Source organism: Sander lucioperca, chromosome 17 (assembly GCF_008315115.2).
Source record: "Sander lucioperca isolate FBNREF2018 chromosome 17, SLUC_FBN_1.2, whole genome shotgun sequence".
NCBI lineage: Eukaryota > Metazoa > Chordata > Actinopteri > Perciformes > Percidae > Sander > Sander lucioperca.
Window position 1 is genome coordinate 12,099,973 of NC_050189.1, and position 16,347 is coordinate 12,116,319.

A 16,347-nucleotide genomic window follows, 5' to 3' on the forward strand; every position below is an offset into this window, starting at 1 on the left:
ATTTCACAAAAGTACAAAAGTTGGCTCCATTATAATTTACAATGTTACACACCGTCTTTAGCATAATAAGCCTATGGGCTGGAATGCAATAGAGTAGCGACTGGTGGAGTTTTCCTCTACGTATAAGCTTAACAAATGATTATTTATACTTTTTCTAACTCACCACTGGATCTTTGTAGTCACTGTGTCCGCCGAAGAATACCGTTAACTTTCAGCCTAACAATGTTTTCAAAACAACAACTTAAACTAGCCTCCTGCGGTGAAAGCAACAAGATGTCTACTGTCTGCCAGGTGTGAACTTCTTTGAAAAGCCCTCGGTTATCTAGCAAAGAGCAGATGAAAAGAGAAGAGAGTGCTGATTTGCTACTCTGCTTTGTAACGAGTCACCCGATTGGCTCAGATCTATATCGATCAGAAGCACAGATGATGCATTCACGTAGTGTTGGAATAATCGGAAAAATGTGATTCCCCAACTGGAAAAATTCACTCAGAACGTCTGCAAAAAAATGACATAGGCCTACACGACTTGCCGAGGTTATGTCATATTAACCAAAAACATGACAAACATATGTAAATGTTGGGTTGATGGTAATAAACATTTTATTAATTAGTTTACATATTATAGTTTTGTCCACATGTAATTAGGTTGTAAGCGTTTGGCGTTACGGTCTCCTTAAAGTGACCTAGATTAGCTAGAAAAGTTATTTACACGCACTAATCGTATAACAAGTCAGGTATAGCGATATTTTAGAGGTTATTAGGGAATGTAACGTTAACGGTACGGCAACAAATCAGGGACAAAATCACTGATATAAAGCTTTAAACTGGACGTTAATACAAAACCGCTATTAATGTGTTATTTAAACACTCTGAGCAATAAAATACAACACATTTTCTTTGTAGTCCCCATGTTTGTGACCTTTCGAAGAGCATGTGAATGCAGCATAAACCCTTTTTTTGCCATTATACATTGTGCATAGGGCTGGGTAGTGAACTTCGATACTTTTAGGACCGAATTGCCTCTAAAATGTCTTGTACTTTTTACTCCACTACATTCACCTGTTACAGCTTTAGTTACTAGTTACTTTACACGTTAAGATTCCTGCACACAGAACACATGTAGTTTATAACATCTGATGTTTTATTCTAAAGTAAACTAGCCAACAATATAACGGCCTACAAGTCCAGCTGAGATGATGAGACCATTACACACACAACTGGTTGGATCCTTTACACTTTCTACAATGGAGGATTTTTCTGCATTGAGTACTTTTACTTTTAATACTTTAACTACATTTTTCCTGTTACTTACAGACTTTTACTTAAGTAACATTTTCAATTCAGGACTTTTACTCGTAGCAGAGTATTTTTATAGTGCTGTATTAGTACTTTTACTTAAGTAAATGATCTGAATACTTCTTCCACCGCTGCTCACGTGTGTGTGTGTTGTTGTATTTTAAAAGGCTGGAATACAGTATGCGTCACATAGGAGAAAAGAAGCTGGAAAAAAAGATTTGTGCCGAAATGTTGTAATTTATTTATTCATTTTGTAAAGCTATCGAAAAAAAAGATACTGTTTAGGAAGCGGTATCGAATTCACAGTATAGGTACTGGTATAACATTTTTTAACTGATAACCAGCCCTAATTGTGCAAATACAATGTTTACAGTTTAATTCAACTTTATTCTGACTTGTGTAGGCTCATTTCTAACCAGAATGCTTCTTATGGAATAGGATTAGAGTCACATGTGAAAAAATGTATTTGAGTTTTAAGTTTAAAGTCAGACTTCTGACATTATTCTCAGAATCAGAATCAGAAATCTGAGATTATTCTCTATTGAAGTTCCTCTGTGTTTTACAGCAGATGATCTTGGTTTGCTTAAATTGTCTTATTTCTAAAGTCTTAGTAAACATTTCCTTTCTTCAACCAAAACTGTATTTGTGCACAAACAAAAATCCGACACTTTGGTGTGGTTTTATAAATATTTAATAAATACAAAGTTGATATCAGCAGCATTCCTGATAAGAAAGCAACGTTAAATTTGATTTGGCAAAAGAAATCTTTCTTCCTGACAGATGGAGAAGTTTTCCCGGATTTAATAAAACCCATTCAAACTACTTTTATTGAGAATAACATCCAAACAAAAGTACACTTTACCTATTTCTCTCTGATCTTTACCCCACATGTTGTAACTTGACTAGTTTACATCATGGAGGATCAGCCGATAAGCCTACAAAAATCATTCAGAAACATAACTGACATTCTGACTCCAGCTGCTACAATACAAGTGGACCATTCTGCATCAACTTTAGCTTCATACAAATGAAAACATTACAGAACAGACGTTGCAAGTCAAACTTTTTCTAATGAACAAAGTTACATGAAATGTAAACAGTTAACGTACCACAACTGTTTGGACAGAATCGTCCGTCACGTAGTCTGCAGATTAACTCTTTAAAAGAACGGTCGTGTTAGTGGTGTGTCAGCAGAGCCAGCAGTGTGCAAATAAACTATTAAACGGTTCAAAAAAGGCATTTTGAGGATACAGTACAAAGTGAAGCAATGATTTATCACAATAAAAACAACATACATGACGGCAACATTTCCATAAATTCCAAAACTAAACATGTCTTCCTTGTGTCAAACGTTTTCACGTGATCAAACATTGGATCTGTGCTCAAATATTTTTTTTGTTCAAGTTGGCAGCGGTTTTGGCATCACAGTGTCCTCTGCACACAGAGGCCCGGACCACCTGGGGTCAGTCTGCTGGAAACTGTGCAAGCGTTCAGTCGAGAAACATGTACCGAGGAAACGAAATACTTCAGAAGCAGCCTGAATCGGGCCTTTGTAGCGCCGACTTTTGACAGTTTGCTGCCAAACTTTTTCACGACTCCAGGACGTACTTACGGCGGAGTTCCTCAGGGCTCTATTCCAGGCCCAGGGAGAAGTTAATCCCGTGGACGATACCGATGATGATGGGTTGCCAGGCGACCAGATATCTCAGCCAATCGAGCAGCTGCCCGTACAGGACATGCGTCTTCTCCCAGCTGGCAGGAGATGAAGGAATTAAGGACAGCGCTCAGACAGGAGAGATGTGATGCTCAGTATTCTGACAACAACATGGTTCGCTGGACTTTTAAGTCAGGCAATGCATAATAATACTTTAAATAAAAGGCAAACAGGGTGCATATTATGATGTTGTGGGTATTATAAGAGGCAAGTTTAACCTGAAAAACAAATACATAGTTAAAATCTTCGCTAATTCATATGTTCCTACCCCCGTTATTACCTCCGCCTAGTAGCTCATGTAGTTCATATTGGTTTGTTTGTTTGTTTCAACAGGATTACGGATAAACTACTAGCTGGATTTTTATGAAAGTTGGTGGAAGGGTGAAGCATGGGCCAAGGAAGAACCAATTAAAATTTGGTGCCAATCCAAATCATACGCAGATAAGTTATTTTTCGCTTTGTTAACATTGCGAGATAGGGCAGTTCTGCTGCCTTCGGGTGGTGTCGGGAACAATCAGAAAAATATGTCCCAAACTGGGAAAATTCACACTGCATTAACACTTCTAGTTCTATTGGAAAATACTTGAGGGAGGATTTAACAGTTGCAGACGATGTGGAGCTCGTGTTCTCTGTGGATGTTCTTTGCGAAGATTTTGAGATCTAGCTAGTTGTGGATTGGATGCTGGCGAGTCACATTTTTATTTGTTTAGCTGCTGCTTGTTTGTTTTTTTTTTATTCTGAATGTTAAAAGCTGTTTTCATCAGTGCGGAGAAGTTTACAGACCCAGTCAGCCTGCGGGTCCTTGGAGAGTTTTAATGGTAGTTCTAGAGTAAATCGCTTTGTGGAGAAGTTCCTGATTTGTTAAGCAGCTGCGGATGTTCATTACGTGAGTGTGCGGTCGTGACTAATGCCTGGTGCTCGCTGCACATCAGGGCTGGTTCCTGAACCCCAATAAATCGGCTGATATGACTGTCCAATCATGTCTTCCTTGCAGTGGATGCATAACACATCAAGATGAGTTTTAACTTATGTGTTCTATTTATTATATTTCATGTTTTATTTATTATTCGGAGGGTCTACTTTAGCTAAAACACTGCAAATGTTATTTATTGTGTACACTGCTGGACCTGGGTAACATATTAGTTTATTGTCATTCAAGCATGTTAAGACCTGAAGGAACAAAATGTGACTCTGAAAGAAGACAACACACCTCCCCATCACTGAGCCAACCACACAGGGACAGTAAAAGGATACGGGTTGTTCATCAGCTTCTTCATGTCGACCTTCTCGTTGCAGTACGGACACGTCTGCTTCTTCCCCACAATGCACCAGCCGCGGATGCAGAACTCGTGGAATCTGAGGGGGCGGGGCAAGTTAAGGCAGAAAAATACTGAAGAAATGACACGGCTTAGACAGTTTACAAACAGCTGAGAACAGTGTATGTATGTTTAGAACACAACTTTGAAATAATGCTCTTACTGTGAAGATAGAACAAATGTAGATGAAGCTTAAACATAATAAACAAAACGGTTTACTTTTAAATCTCGTATGATCTGTATTATATGTTGTTGTCTTTGATCTGAAATAGGTCTTCGTGATCGTGAATACGACTCCCGTCCACACTACTCCGGCATTTTCCGAGCCCCTGAAACGAAGACATTCGGAAACACTGCTGCCCCGGTTTCGGTTTGAAACTCCGGGGTTACCTTCTAGTCTGGACGGGGCACAAACAGATCTTTTGGAAACGACGACGCATGTCAGTCAGTCTTATCGGTCAGGTAGCTTACATACCTTTCCACCTCGTCCTCACTCCAAGCTAATAAATCCCTGCTGTTGCTTTTCACTGTTGTTGTTCTTTCTCCAAAGTATTTTCTGTATTTTAAATTAAAACATCTATGATTTTCAACCGCAGAGTAACGTCAGACACTCTGCTTCCAGTTTACACCGGCACCAACATACGCGTGTGGTGTGTGTGAGCGGTCATGTGATATGTGTTGTCAGACGTGTTAATACGGACTGAGATTAGTGCTGCTGCTGGAGCTAAAACACCTGTGTGCGCAGACATCGTTTTTGTCTTAAAACGCCGCTTCTAAATTAAACCATAGTAGTGTAGATGTAGCCTGACTGTGAGCTCCCTTTGAGGGCTAGAGAGAGACAGAGAGAGAGAGAGAGACAGAGAGAGACAGAGAGAGAGAGAGATCAGCCCAAATTTTAGGATACATGTGTCCGCAGGAGAGCTGGTAGGTGTCTTCTATAAATCCTTCCTCCTCCACGTCCACCAGGATCCTCTGACCGCACACGGCGCAGATGTCGTCGGTCAGGCTCCTGCTGGGCATGCCTCCCTTGTTGTAGTACTGAACACACACACACACACACACACACACACACACACACACACACACAGGCATTGTTAACAATGTGTGTAAATTAAAGGTACAGTATGTCCACATTTTCAACACAACACAAGGCAAATATCTGTTATATAATCTACAACACAACATAATATTATCTGGATAATAACAATTAAAAATAAATCATTCCGGAGCTGTAAAGAGGAATGTTGCCACGCATCTAGTGAGTTATTTTGTGGGACATAACTTGTCAGTGGTTTTGATTCTTATATTATTGGCAAACAAGCACCGATAAACACCAGCTGAATGATTTATCAGCCTTTCTGTTTGCTGTGTGGAGACAACTACCACCGGATTAATTTGATATTGAAGAAAACGTAAAAACACGAAGAATCTTGGGCAAGTTCTGCAGATGGAGCAGTCTTTATTCTGCGACTTCTAGGTAGAATGTTGGACGTTCTACTAGTTGGACGTCAGAGATGAGGATGTCCTCGGGAAGTGTAAGTCACACTGAATCTAACAAAATATGTGCATCGAGTCTGTGTGTTCAGATTTGAGCTTGGATTTACAAAACGGGTATCGACACGTCAAGTCATTCTTCATGAATAAATCGATAGAAAATATCAGTCCTACCCCGATTGTAGAAGCCATGTAGTCGGAGCAGATTTCTGCAAAGTCTCTGCCCATGACGCCGTAGTAAAGCCCGTAAAACAGCATGATCACGCCGACGTCCATCGAGTCCTCTGCCTTGATCCTGCACAAAGACAGAAAGAACCGCCGGCAGTCTCTTAGTAAGTGGGAATAATATTGACAGAGGTGACTTCCAGTCTGAGTATCTGAAAAGACTCTCCAAGGCTTTATGGAGGATTTATTACGCTTTCAAAGTAAAGGCATCTCCTGTTTAACTGCTCCGACAGCCAAAGACCTGTTAAGGTGCTGAGATCAAACTGTAATCATTACGGCCACACGTTTATATTTAAAGAAAGTTTTATTGCGGGTTTTGAAATCGTTCATTTCCTACACTGACCTGTAACTTGTATTCCTGTAATGCATACCTGTCTTTTTATATTTTAACACGTTTTGGATTATTTTTAACTGCTCTTTAATGTTTTATGTTAAGCACTTTGAATTGCCTTGTCGCCGAGATGTTTTTCTGCACTCTTGCCTAAACTCTAAGTTGTTGTCCATTATCCCATCGTCTTTCAGTCACTCTGCTTTCTGATTTGTACTTGTCTGGAGATAATAACTTTTAAATAAAAATCAATACATTTAAAAAAAAAAAAAAAAAAACTTATCAGAATCGAGCATCGAATCGTTCTAGAGAGAATCGCGACGAATCCAAGAATTGATTATTTTTCCCACCCCTAGTTTTAAGTGTGAGTGACTGTGACACAACAATAAATACCACCCTGGAAAGAGTTGAGCGGGGGGGCTTCAGACATCGCGTTGGGAGTTGGTCGGCAGAGACTCACCTGAAGAAGACGTTGAAGCCGAACATGGTGAACATGATGGCGAGGTAGCCGAGGACGCCCACCGCGTAGCTCAGCTTGTAGATCAACAGGAACCACTTGTAGACCATCCTGAAGGACACGGAAACGCACTTTTGAATAAAACGCATGCAAATTATATCCCAGTGATGGTTCTCAATGTGTCAATTATTGTCATTGTTGATGATTCTAGCGATTATTTTTCTCAACTGATTGATCAATTGAGAAACCCATCACAACTTCCTAAAGCCCAAGTTGACTTTACAGGGGTGTTGAAATGAGTTGTTGCATCGATGCATCGCAATGCGGACCTCGAGGATTCTGCATCGACATAATCGGTTATAGCTTACCAGTGTTTCCCCTACCATCGTTTTCCCAAAACGCCCACCGCCTCCCCCCTGAAAGAATGAGAAAATTATATAATTATGCTATATATTCAAAAAAACTTAATACGGATGCGCGAGATAAAGCGGTTTTCACACATACAGGCAATTCGCTTCTCGTTCCTCGCCGTCGCGCAACCTCGCCCCTATTTTCACCTTTTGCCGAGTAACGTACGTTAACATCCCATTGGTCTCGTGAACGTAGCAAGCGCCTTCGTAGTAACTAGCGGTACAAAATCGGCGATACTTGAGGCCGTCATCTTGGGCTTTTTGGGAAACACTGATCCTCATATTTTAAGAGACCAAACAACTAATCTATTTATCCAGAAATTAATCCACGGATTAATCAACAATGAAAATAATCGTTACAGTAGATGTTGCGCTACAACCAACAGTTCAAAAACCCAAAGCCATTCAGTTTACAATGTTAGGACAAGAAAAGGCAGCAGATCTTCACTTACCCAGGAGCTGGAACCATCAAAGTTTGGGCATTTCTTTCTTAAATAAATTGCTTTAATGATTAGTCAATTATCAGAATAGTCGATTCATTTTCTGCGCGATTAATCGAGTAATTGTTGCGGCTGCTGAACACACAGGCGTTTTTGTTTCCAACATACAATTGTGGATTATTTTTTACTCATAATAGTGCCAGGTATTTGGTACAAAACTGAATTTCTAAAAACCGATACTCCGATGCAATACCAAACTCCGTTTTATGTTTGTAGAATAGAATACGACGACATTGGATGCAGTCCTATCAGTGCCGAACATCAGCAAAAGAGGTGAATGCGTATATTGTCACATATTTTCTTAAATCAAAATCATATTTTTTTTTTTTAAATCCCAAGACAGAAACACATCCCAGCGATGGACGCCAGCGTGTTTCTAGACACCCGCGGTCCCGAACCATCATCCTCACCTCGGCGTCCGGCAGGACAGCGGCTTGCGAGTGGCTCTGAAGATGACGTAGCTGGTGACGACGGAGAACATGCTCCACATGGACAGAAACCTCCACCAGTAGAGTTTGATGGTGAAGTAAAGAGGAACCACCCACATCTGGACAAGCGTCACCAGCTGAGGAGGAGAAGGACAGTTTCATATTTTTATTTACTTAACCCTCCTGTTGTCCTCGGGTCAAATTTGACCCGTTTTCAAAATCTCTATAGCAGAAATACGGGTTTCTTTTTAACCATATTACTCAAAAATAGCATGGATGGTTGCCTGCAACGCTCTCCGCTAGTACAATTACTGATCATTACTTTCTTTGAATTTTGAGTGTTTAATTTTATAGCATTTGAAAAAAAAAAAAAATTTAAACGGTATCCTGACTAAACTTTGACATACTGTACACCAGTCTCTGATTATCCATCAACACACGTACGGTTCCTCTAACATTAGTCCAAATTATTCCTAACTTCAGCTTTTTTTTAAACTGAAAAATGAAGTATAACTTCATATACACGAGGTTTATTGACCATGAATTCCAAAAATAAGAAACTATAGTGGTTAGAAGTTGGTGTTAGTGGTAGTGGAAAAAATGTGTCAAACGTTGAAAAATACGACAAAAACGTTACAAAAAAGTGTCAAAAAAGGGATAAAAATGGCAGAAAAAGTGTCAAAGTCATCGAAAAAAGCGTCAAAAAAGTGGTTTTGACCCAAGAGGACATGGTCGGTGGGAAGACCACGCACGAGTACTGACACGGAAGCTAAGATAAATGTCCTGCTGTGGACGGGGGCAGCAGCTAGACACCTAAAAACATCTCTGTCAGTTTAGTTGGACTGACGCTATATTTAGACTATTTTCAGCGCTTTACCTCGCTGTCAGACACCCCTGTACGACGGGGAACGGAAGCCATTATCTCTGCTCTGTTACGGTGTGACTTTGGTGTTTTAAAAGGATCGGGAACTACAAAGTGTACACTATACTTAGAATATTTTCTCCGCTTCATCTTGCCGTCAAACAGCTCCGTGTGACTTTTCCGCGGGAGGAACTGAAGCCGTTCTATGTTCACGTCAAAGCCATCGGACTTCACTGACGCAAACAGGCATTCTACCTTTCGCAGAACACGGGAGTCGTGGTCTGCCGCGGCCTCCGTCGCTTAGTTTGTCAGTTAGTTCCTAACACTTTAAAAACACCAACTTCCTACAATAACACAAACAAACGATGGAGGCAGCGGTAGAGAAGCAACTCCCGTGTAAATGGCGTAAAAAGGTAAATCGACAAAAGGAGTCTGGTGGCTTTAAAGAGAGCGGATATAAAGGCGTCAGTTCCCCGTCGTAAAAGGACTTTCTCACGGCTAGCTTCCTGTGTCGGTACTCATAGGCGCCGAAAATTCTGAGGACCCACGTGTGCCAGACTGCCAGTAGGCTACATTCATTTAAAATTAAACATCGCAGTTGGTGCTAAGTGGAGCGTCTGTCATAGTGCGATTGGTTATGTCGGTGACATTGATTCTTAATTTCCCACGAAGCTGATCACGGTTACGTGTCAGTTAAACTTCTCATCTCCAATCCTATCTGTATTTGTGACAAGTGGCGCTGTTCAAGTCCATGTACGGACCCAAGTACGGAGTGTGGACTGGTAGCTGGAGAGGCGCCAGATCGCCCACTGTTGTTGAGCAAGGCACGAACCCCCGTCAACTGGTCCAGCAGTCGCAGCCCCCTAAAGCGAGCGGTATACTCGCCATTTCTGACCTGGCGCGCCGGCGAGATCTACATCATTTTGACGTCACAGCGACTGTAAAGAGGCCTTAACTTCTGACATCTCTCCATGGGTGCATGTATAGGACCTGAGCATGTGTGTGTGTGTGTGTGTGTGTGTGTGTGTGTGTGTATTTCAGGCCTGTGTGTAGACTGTTCTAACAGAGTTAGTTAATTGTAATTTTGCCACTGGGGATCAATAAAAATGTGTTAATTATTAATATTGTCGTTCTTATTCTCCACGTCCGTTTCCACCATCAACCCCGGCTCACATTGTAGGACCGGTGGTGCCGCTGCTTCCACTGCACCAGGACGATCTGAGCCACCACCAGCGTGGCGATGAGGATCATCACCATCTCGGCGTGCATGGCCTCGTGGCCCCTGTGCTTCACGTGCAGACGCTCATGCTGCACCCTGAACCCAGAGAAAGAAGGGGGGAAAACAGATAACAGAGGGAACATGACTGGGAATGAAAATGCTGCATTTCATTACATATTCCAGTATTTCATATTAAAAAATAAGCATATTCTGGGTTGTATAATGGGAAGGTGCTGCTACTCACTTCCAGTTTTCCCTGTGTGTCATTTTCAGCAGGTCGTCCTGTGAAGAGGCAGGGACAGAAATAGCAGCTGAGTGTCTCACTGGACACTTTTATGTAGGTTAATACAACTTATTACGCCTCAATGAGAAGCAAGCCCGTTATTAAAATGATTATAAAACGCAACGCCTAACTAAAATTAAGGCGTTTCTTGTCTTTCATAACGCCTCTAGTCTGTATTGCCACGTCCCAACAGCAGCAGCAGCATCATCATGTAGCTCTAGATGTAACGTAACGTTAGCTACCGTCGACCACTGTTGGCGTTTATTTAGACGTCAAAAGTAGCATCTTTTAGGGTTCACAGTGCATGAACAGGCGCGTTAATTACGCCAGGTTACTTACCTGAGGGTGCACACCCGCCATTGTTTGCGTTTTGGTTTTATCCTCCCTCCCCCCGTTGCAAAGCTAGCCGGCAAACAGCTAGCAAAGCTAGCACTGCTTTGACAGCAGCTTCCACACAAACAGCTGCTCCGAGGCGGCGCGGGTATGGAAAGCCAAGAGGGTAAAAATAGTCGTAATTCTCAGCGCGAATCCATATATCTATCTATATCTATAGATAGATATATACCGTAAATATATCATACTCAGTTTATACCGCGTTAAACGCGGTGAAAACTGATATTGCTATTTGTATATGCATAACATTGTATATACTTCCAGTAACAACCATTGCGAGAGAGAGAGAGAGAGAGAGAGAGAGAGAGAGAGCGCGATATAGCAATGGTTGGTACTGTAAGTATATAGTTATGCATATACATATAACATACTCAGTTTTCACTGCGTGTAACGCGGTATAAACTGAGTATTATGTTATTTGCATAAGTGTTTGTTTATACTTCCAGTACCAACCATTGCTTAAGGAACTCTGTAACTTGAGTTAAAAAAAAAAAAAAAAAAAAAAAATATAGGAATACCAGTGTAAACACTGTTACAAGTGAAAGTCCTGCATTTAAAAACTTTTAAAAAGTACTGGCATTAAACAAATTAAATAACCTAAGCATTGGCAGTAAAAGTACAGAAATATTGGCATCAGAATACAGTTTAAGTACCATAAGTAAGATCACTCATGTAGAATAATTTCATGATTTCAGAATCGTGTGATAATTTTAAATGTTGCAGCTGGTAAAAGGTAGAGTTCATTTGAATTGTTTTTACTGGTGGGAAAGTTTAATCATTACAATACAAGTTGAATTATATTGTGGATAAATCCAAATCTGCAAAGTAACAACTCACCCGTGAGACGTAGTAGCTCTTTAACCCCCGTGTTGTCTCCCCGTCGGCTGTGCAACTTTGTTTTTCTGGGTCAACATTTTAACAAAAAAACGTTTTTGAAGGTTTTTAACAAACATTTGTTACTTTGTCATTTTTGCCAAATGCTTTAAAATTTAATAAAACATCCAAATTCAATGCAAGTAGCGTTGTATGGAACCATCCACGTTACTTTCTTTGACAATTTGGTTGAATCCCAAATCCGATATAGAAACTTTTTGAAAATGGGTTAAATCAGACATCCTATCACCAACGTGAGATGTAGCTCTTTAAACTATTATTGGATGTGCGTGTAGTACGGTGTTCACATGGCCATTTTGTGACAGACGCACTTTCAAAAAGTAGCAGACTTAAATCCTGTGCATCAGCCAATTGTTTACCACCTTTTAATACCATATGTGTAAAATATATTTAAATAGTTGCTGAACTTAAACTTAAAAAACAAGCCATTGCTACTTAGCTAGTAACAAACAAAACAAAGAGACCAATTAATGTGTGGATACAAAGAATATTTATTATAATCAGTTCACAGATCTGAGTCCAAACGGAAACTTCACCCTTCTGAACTAAGAGTATAAACAGACTGAAATGTCCAGGCTCACTCCTCCACTATTTATTCATTTATGCGTGTATTTATTTATTTAACGAGACTTAAAGTCATGTTTCGTCATCCACAGTCCGAGTCCCGCCCAGACTCCCTTTAGGAAACCTGTGATTTAAGCTTCAGCAGGCTGTGACAGTCCGCTCAGTCCTGGTTCTCCCGGGCTTCCCTTCCCTCCAGCGGGCCCAGCAGTACGGCCTGGGGCTCCAGCAGCGTGGTGTCGGTTTTGGCTCCCAGGAAGCGGGCGGTGAGCTCCAGATCCTGCAGCCGCAGACGGACTCTGCTACCCCGGTGTAGCTTCTCTTCGTCCGCCGGCAAACGCAGTGGAATTTTCCGCCAAAATCGACGTACAGGTCGTCCTGCACTACGTGGAAGATCCTCCCGATCACCACTCTTTGGCCGGTCCCATCTGATCAGCAGACCGATGCAGAAATCCTCAGTGTAGAGAAATCAACGCAGCACAGCTACTAGTTGTTCAACCTGTGAGACATTGAAGAAAAAAAAAAAAAAAAAATAGGAAACTTTAGCTGACAGACAAAACTAACTGGGCTGATATGTCAAATAGAACTGATTTCGCTCAGACATCCAAGGAAGGTTTGGGCCATCTTTGGTCCGTTAGGACCTCTGGTGGAAACTACGAATGGCAGGAAAAAGCATCATCACAGCGAACGGTTAATCCGTACATACTGTTTAAAACATTACATACCAGGTAACAATCACCGGCGTCTCGACGGAGATGATGGAAAGCACGGCCAGCAGACTCCTCCCAACCTGAAAGTGATATGTAATGACAAGTTAGCCGTGAAGCTACAAGACAGATTATAAATCACCGCTTTTTAAAAAATTCGCTCAGACATCCAAGGAAGGTTTGGGCCATCTTTGGTCCGTTAAGACCTCTGGTGGAAACTACGAATGGCAGGAAAAAGCATCATCACAGCGAATTGTAGGAACCAGATAGAGGTTGAGTTGGATTAGCCGAGTCGGACGACTACAGCTTTAAATATAAACGTACAAACTGGCCCACTGCTAACATGAATTCAGTCAGAACCAGTTGTGTTTACGGCCACGTTATTTTATTTTTTTTTTCTACTGCAATTTCTGCCTCTCATTGGATCTTTGAATCTATTTAATACTTATTCATCTTGTGTATGACGTAAAGAAAGTCTACATTCAGGACATTTAGACTGTAGTTCCCTTAAGCAGATGATACACACCTTCTGTACTCCAGTGGATGGCCTTCAAAAGGACTCCAAGATCCAGACGTTCCCTTTCACATCCAGCCTGAAAAGGGAGATTTGAGATGCATTTAGTTATGATAACTTATTAAAGACAGAAGTTATCACTGTTCTCCATAAGTCGCTCAGACATCCAAGGAAGGTTTGGGCCATCTTTGGTCCGTCAGGACCTCTGGTGGAAACTACGAATGGCAGGAAAAAGCATCATCACAGCGACAAGACGTCAACGGGCATATACATTAATCAACTTAAACATACCGCCGTCACAGCCGTCGATCACCTTCCATCTCCGTGGAAGATTTTGTAGATTGAACGCGACAGCACGACCGAGGACCGTCAACCTGACAGAGTGAGATGGAAATAAAAGTTAGATCCGAGAGCAAATGTTGCCAACGAGACAAGTTCCAGACTTTTTACTGTTCGCTCAGACATCCAAGGAAGGTTTGGGCCATCTTTGGTCCGCTAGGACCTCTGGTGGAAACTACGAATGGCAGGAAAAAGCATCATCACAGCGAACAGACCCGAATTTGGGAGATCGCACAAAGAAAATAGTCTCGAATTTGTCAGTTATTTGAGCTAAAATCTGTTGAAGACCGGGCTGCAAATTCCACAATATCTTAAATTTAGTCAAAATAACTAAACCTGGAAATATAGGTATATCAGACCGTCACAAATTTGTGTTAAACTGTAACCGATTGTTTTAATCCTTTAAAAAACCAAGCAAAACACCCGATTTTTTTCAGAATATTACATGCTGGGTTTTCTGTAATTTTTTTACAATTTGAATACATAAGTGTATTTGACTGTTGTGGACTAAAGACAACACTTTTGTTGACAAGACATTAACTTAAACATACCGGCATCACAGGCGTCGATCGCCTTCATCTCTGGAAGACTTGGTCGATTTTACCCAGTCTGAGGACGGCCGAGGACCGCCACCCTGAGGGAGAGACGGAAATAAAGGTTAAGATCTGAGAGCAAATGCTGCAACGAGACAAGTTCCAGACTTTTACTGTTCGCTCAGACATCCAAGGAAGGTTTGGGCCATCTTTGGTCCGCTAGGACCTCTGGTGGAAACTACGAATGGCAGGAAAAAGCATCATCACAGCGAACAGACCCGAATTTGGGAGATCGCACAAAGAAAATAGTCTCGAATTTGTCAGTTATTTGAGCTAAAATCTGTTGAAGACCGGGCTGCAAATTCCACAATATCTTAAATTTAGTCAAAATAACTAAACCTGGAAATATAGGTATATCAGACCGTCACAAATTTGTGTTAAACTGTAACCGATTGTTTTAATCCTTTAAAAAACCAAGCAAAACACCCGATTTTTTTCAGAATATTACATGCTGGGTTTTCTGTAATTTTTTTACAATTTGAATACATAAGTGTATTTGACTGTTGTGGACTAAAGACAACACTTTTGTTGACAAGACATTAACTTAAACATACCGGCATCACAGGCGTCGATCGCCTTCATCTCTGGAAGACTTGGTCGATTTTACCCAGTCTGAGGACGGCCGAGGACCGCCACCCTGAGGGAGAGACGGAAATAAAGGTTAAGATCTGAGAGCAAATGCTGCAACGAGACAAGTTCCAGACTTTTACTGTTCGCTCAGACATCCAAGGAAGGTTTGGGCCATCTTTGGTCCGCTAGGACCTCTGGTGGAAACTACGAATGGCAGGAAAAAGCATCATCACAGCGAACAGACCCGAGTTTGGGAGATCACACAGTCAGTTTTTTTTGGCTAAAATCAATTGAGAAGACAGGGCTGCAAATTTAAATTTCACAATCTTAGTTTAAATAAGTAAAACCTAGAAATTCCAAGTCTCACACCTTCACAAATGTGTGTAGAAACTAATATTGTGATAGATTGTTAGTCCTTTTAAAAAAGGCCCCAAATTTAGTTTGTTCCAGATTATTTAAATGAGGATTTGCTGCTTTCAGTATTTTATAAAATTTAAGATAGAATATTTGACTGGTGTGGACAAGATGTTACTGCTACTACATTGCACATATCTGTACATGTTGTTCATACATTGTTCATATTACATAGCCATATTTATTCTGCTCACACAAGGTAACTGCTAATACACTGCACATATTTGTATTTAATTTATATCACTCTAAACCACCTTCTGTAAACCAACTGTACACTACTGTCTACACTGCACTACATGTCTTGTCCGGTCCATGCACCACCTGTCTATACTTTGTATATCACATAGCACTTTTCTGCTCTTTTCGCACTTCTGGTTGGACGCAAACTGCATTTCGTTGTCTTTGTACTCTGCACAAAGACAGTAAAGTTGAATCTAATCACTTGTGATGGGCACGTTCCTTGTTTTTTTGTGGACTTTCATTGACGAAACCATAAAACCAAAAGAAATCTGCAAATTCCTTGATAAAATAACAGTGCAGCCTGGTTGTAATTCTTAGGAACATTAGGATTTTTGGCCTCATTGTAAGCTGACTGTTTGCTCAACTTTAATTACACACAAAAAAAAAAAAAAAACTAAAAACCCGTTTCCTCAAAATGTAGATAACGTAAATAAACTGCTCACCTGTCCCCAGGTTAAGTGCATCTGCTGCGTTTCTGCCTCTTGAGGAATTAGTCCCATCGCGACACAGCTGAGCAGCGTCTGCCCGGTGTCCCGCGAGTTCATTGCCCCCCCGTGGCCGGTGTAACCCTGGGGAGAACATTTCTGGTG

At 41.1% G+C, this 16,347-nt stretch overlaps 1 protein-coding gene, 1 long non-coding RNA gene and 6 other non-coding genes across 9 annotated transcripts in view; all 8 read right to left on the reverse strand.

The window, feature by feature from the left end:
• Positions 1-1,969: 1,969 nt before the first annotated feature.
• rnf175 (ring finger protein 175) lies at positions 1,970-11,031 on the reverse strand. The gene is made up of 9 exons (XM_031302642.2): positions 10,872-11,031; positions 10,494-10,531; positions 10,204-10,345; positions 8,151-8,305; positions 6,834-6,941; positions 5,995-6,115; positions 5,231-5,364; positions 4,265-4,366; positions 1,970-3,048 (listed from the first exon to the last, which is right to left on the reverse strand). The coding sequence occupies exons 1-9, from the start codon at positions 10,890-10,892 to the stop codon at positions 2,928-2,930; spliced, it is 942 nt and encodes a 313-aa protein (XP_031158502.1). The 5' UTR covers positions 10,893-11,031; the 3' UTR covers positions 1,970-2,927.
• A 1,266-nt stretch (positions 11,032-12,297) lies between these two features.
• The window catches only part of LOC116052142, a 5,840-nt gene continuing 1,790 nt past the window's right edge, over positions 12,298-16,347 (reverse strand). The window contains exons 3-6 of one of the 2 annotated variants that reach the window (XR_004895597.1): positions 16,201-16,326; positions 13,614-13,975; positions 13,106-13,170; positions 12,298-12,879 (exon numbers count right to left, since the gene is read on the reverse strand). This is a non-coding gene — a long non-coding RNA (uncharacterized LOC116052142). Of the gene's footprint in view, positions 12,880-12,971; positions 13,171-13,613; positions 13,976-16,200; positions 16,327-16,347 lie in introns of those variants that run through there. The other variant, XR_004895596.1, reaches the window with a different exon arrangement.
• On the reverse strand, positions 12,973-13,067 carry LOC116052155. The gene has a single exon (XR_004105507.1). It is a non-coding gene; the product is annotated as a small nucleolar RNA SNORD14 (small nucleolar RNA).
• Positions 13,245-13,339, reverse strand: LOC116052156. Its single transcript, XR_004105508.1, has one exon. It is a non-coding gene; the product is annotated as a small nucleolar RNA SNORD14 (small nucleolar RNA).
• Positions 13,756-13,850, reverse strand: LOC116052150. Its single transcript, XR_004105503.1, has one exon. It is a non-coding gene; the product is annotated as a small nucleolar RNA SNORD14 (small nucleolar RNA).
• On the reverse strand, positions 14,055-14,149 carry LOC116052152. The gene has a single exon (XR_004105505.1). It is a non-coding gene; the product is annotated as a small nucleolar RNA SNORD14 (small nucleolar RNA).
• On the reverse strand, positions 14,651-14,745 carry LOC116052151. Its single transcript, XR_004105504.1, has one exon. It is a non-coding gene; the product is annotated as a small nucleolar RNA SNORD14 (small nucleolar RNA).
• LOC116052157 lies at positions 15,247-15,341 on the reverse strand. Its single transcript, XR_004105509.1, has one exon. It is a non-coding gene; the product is annotated as a small nucleolar RNA SNORD14 (small nucleolar RNA).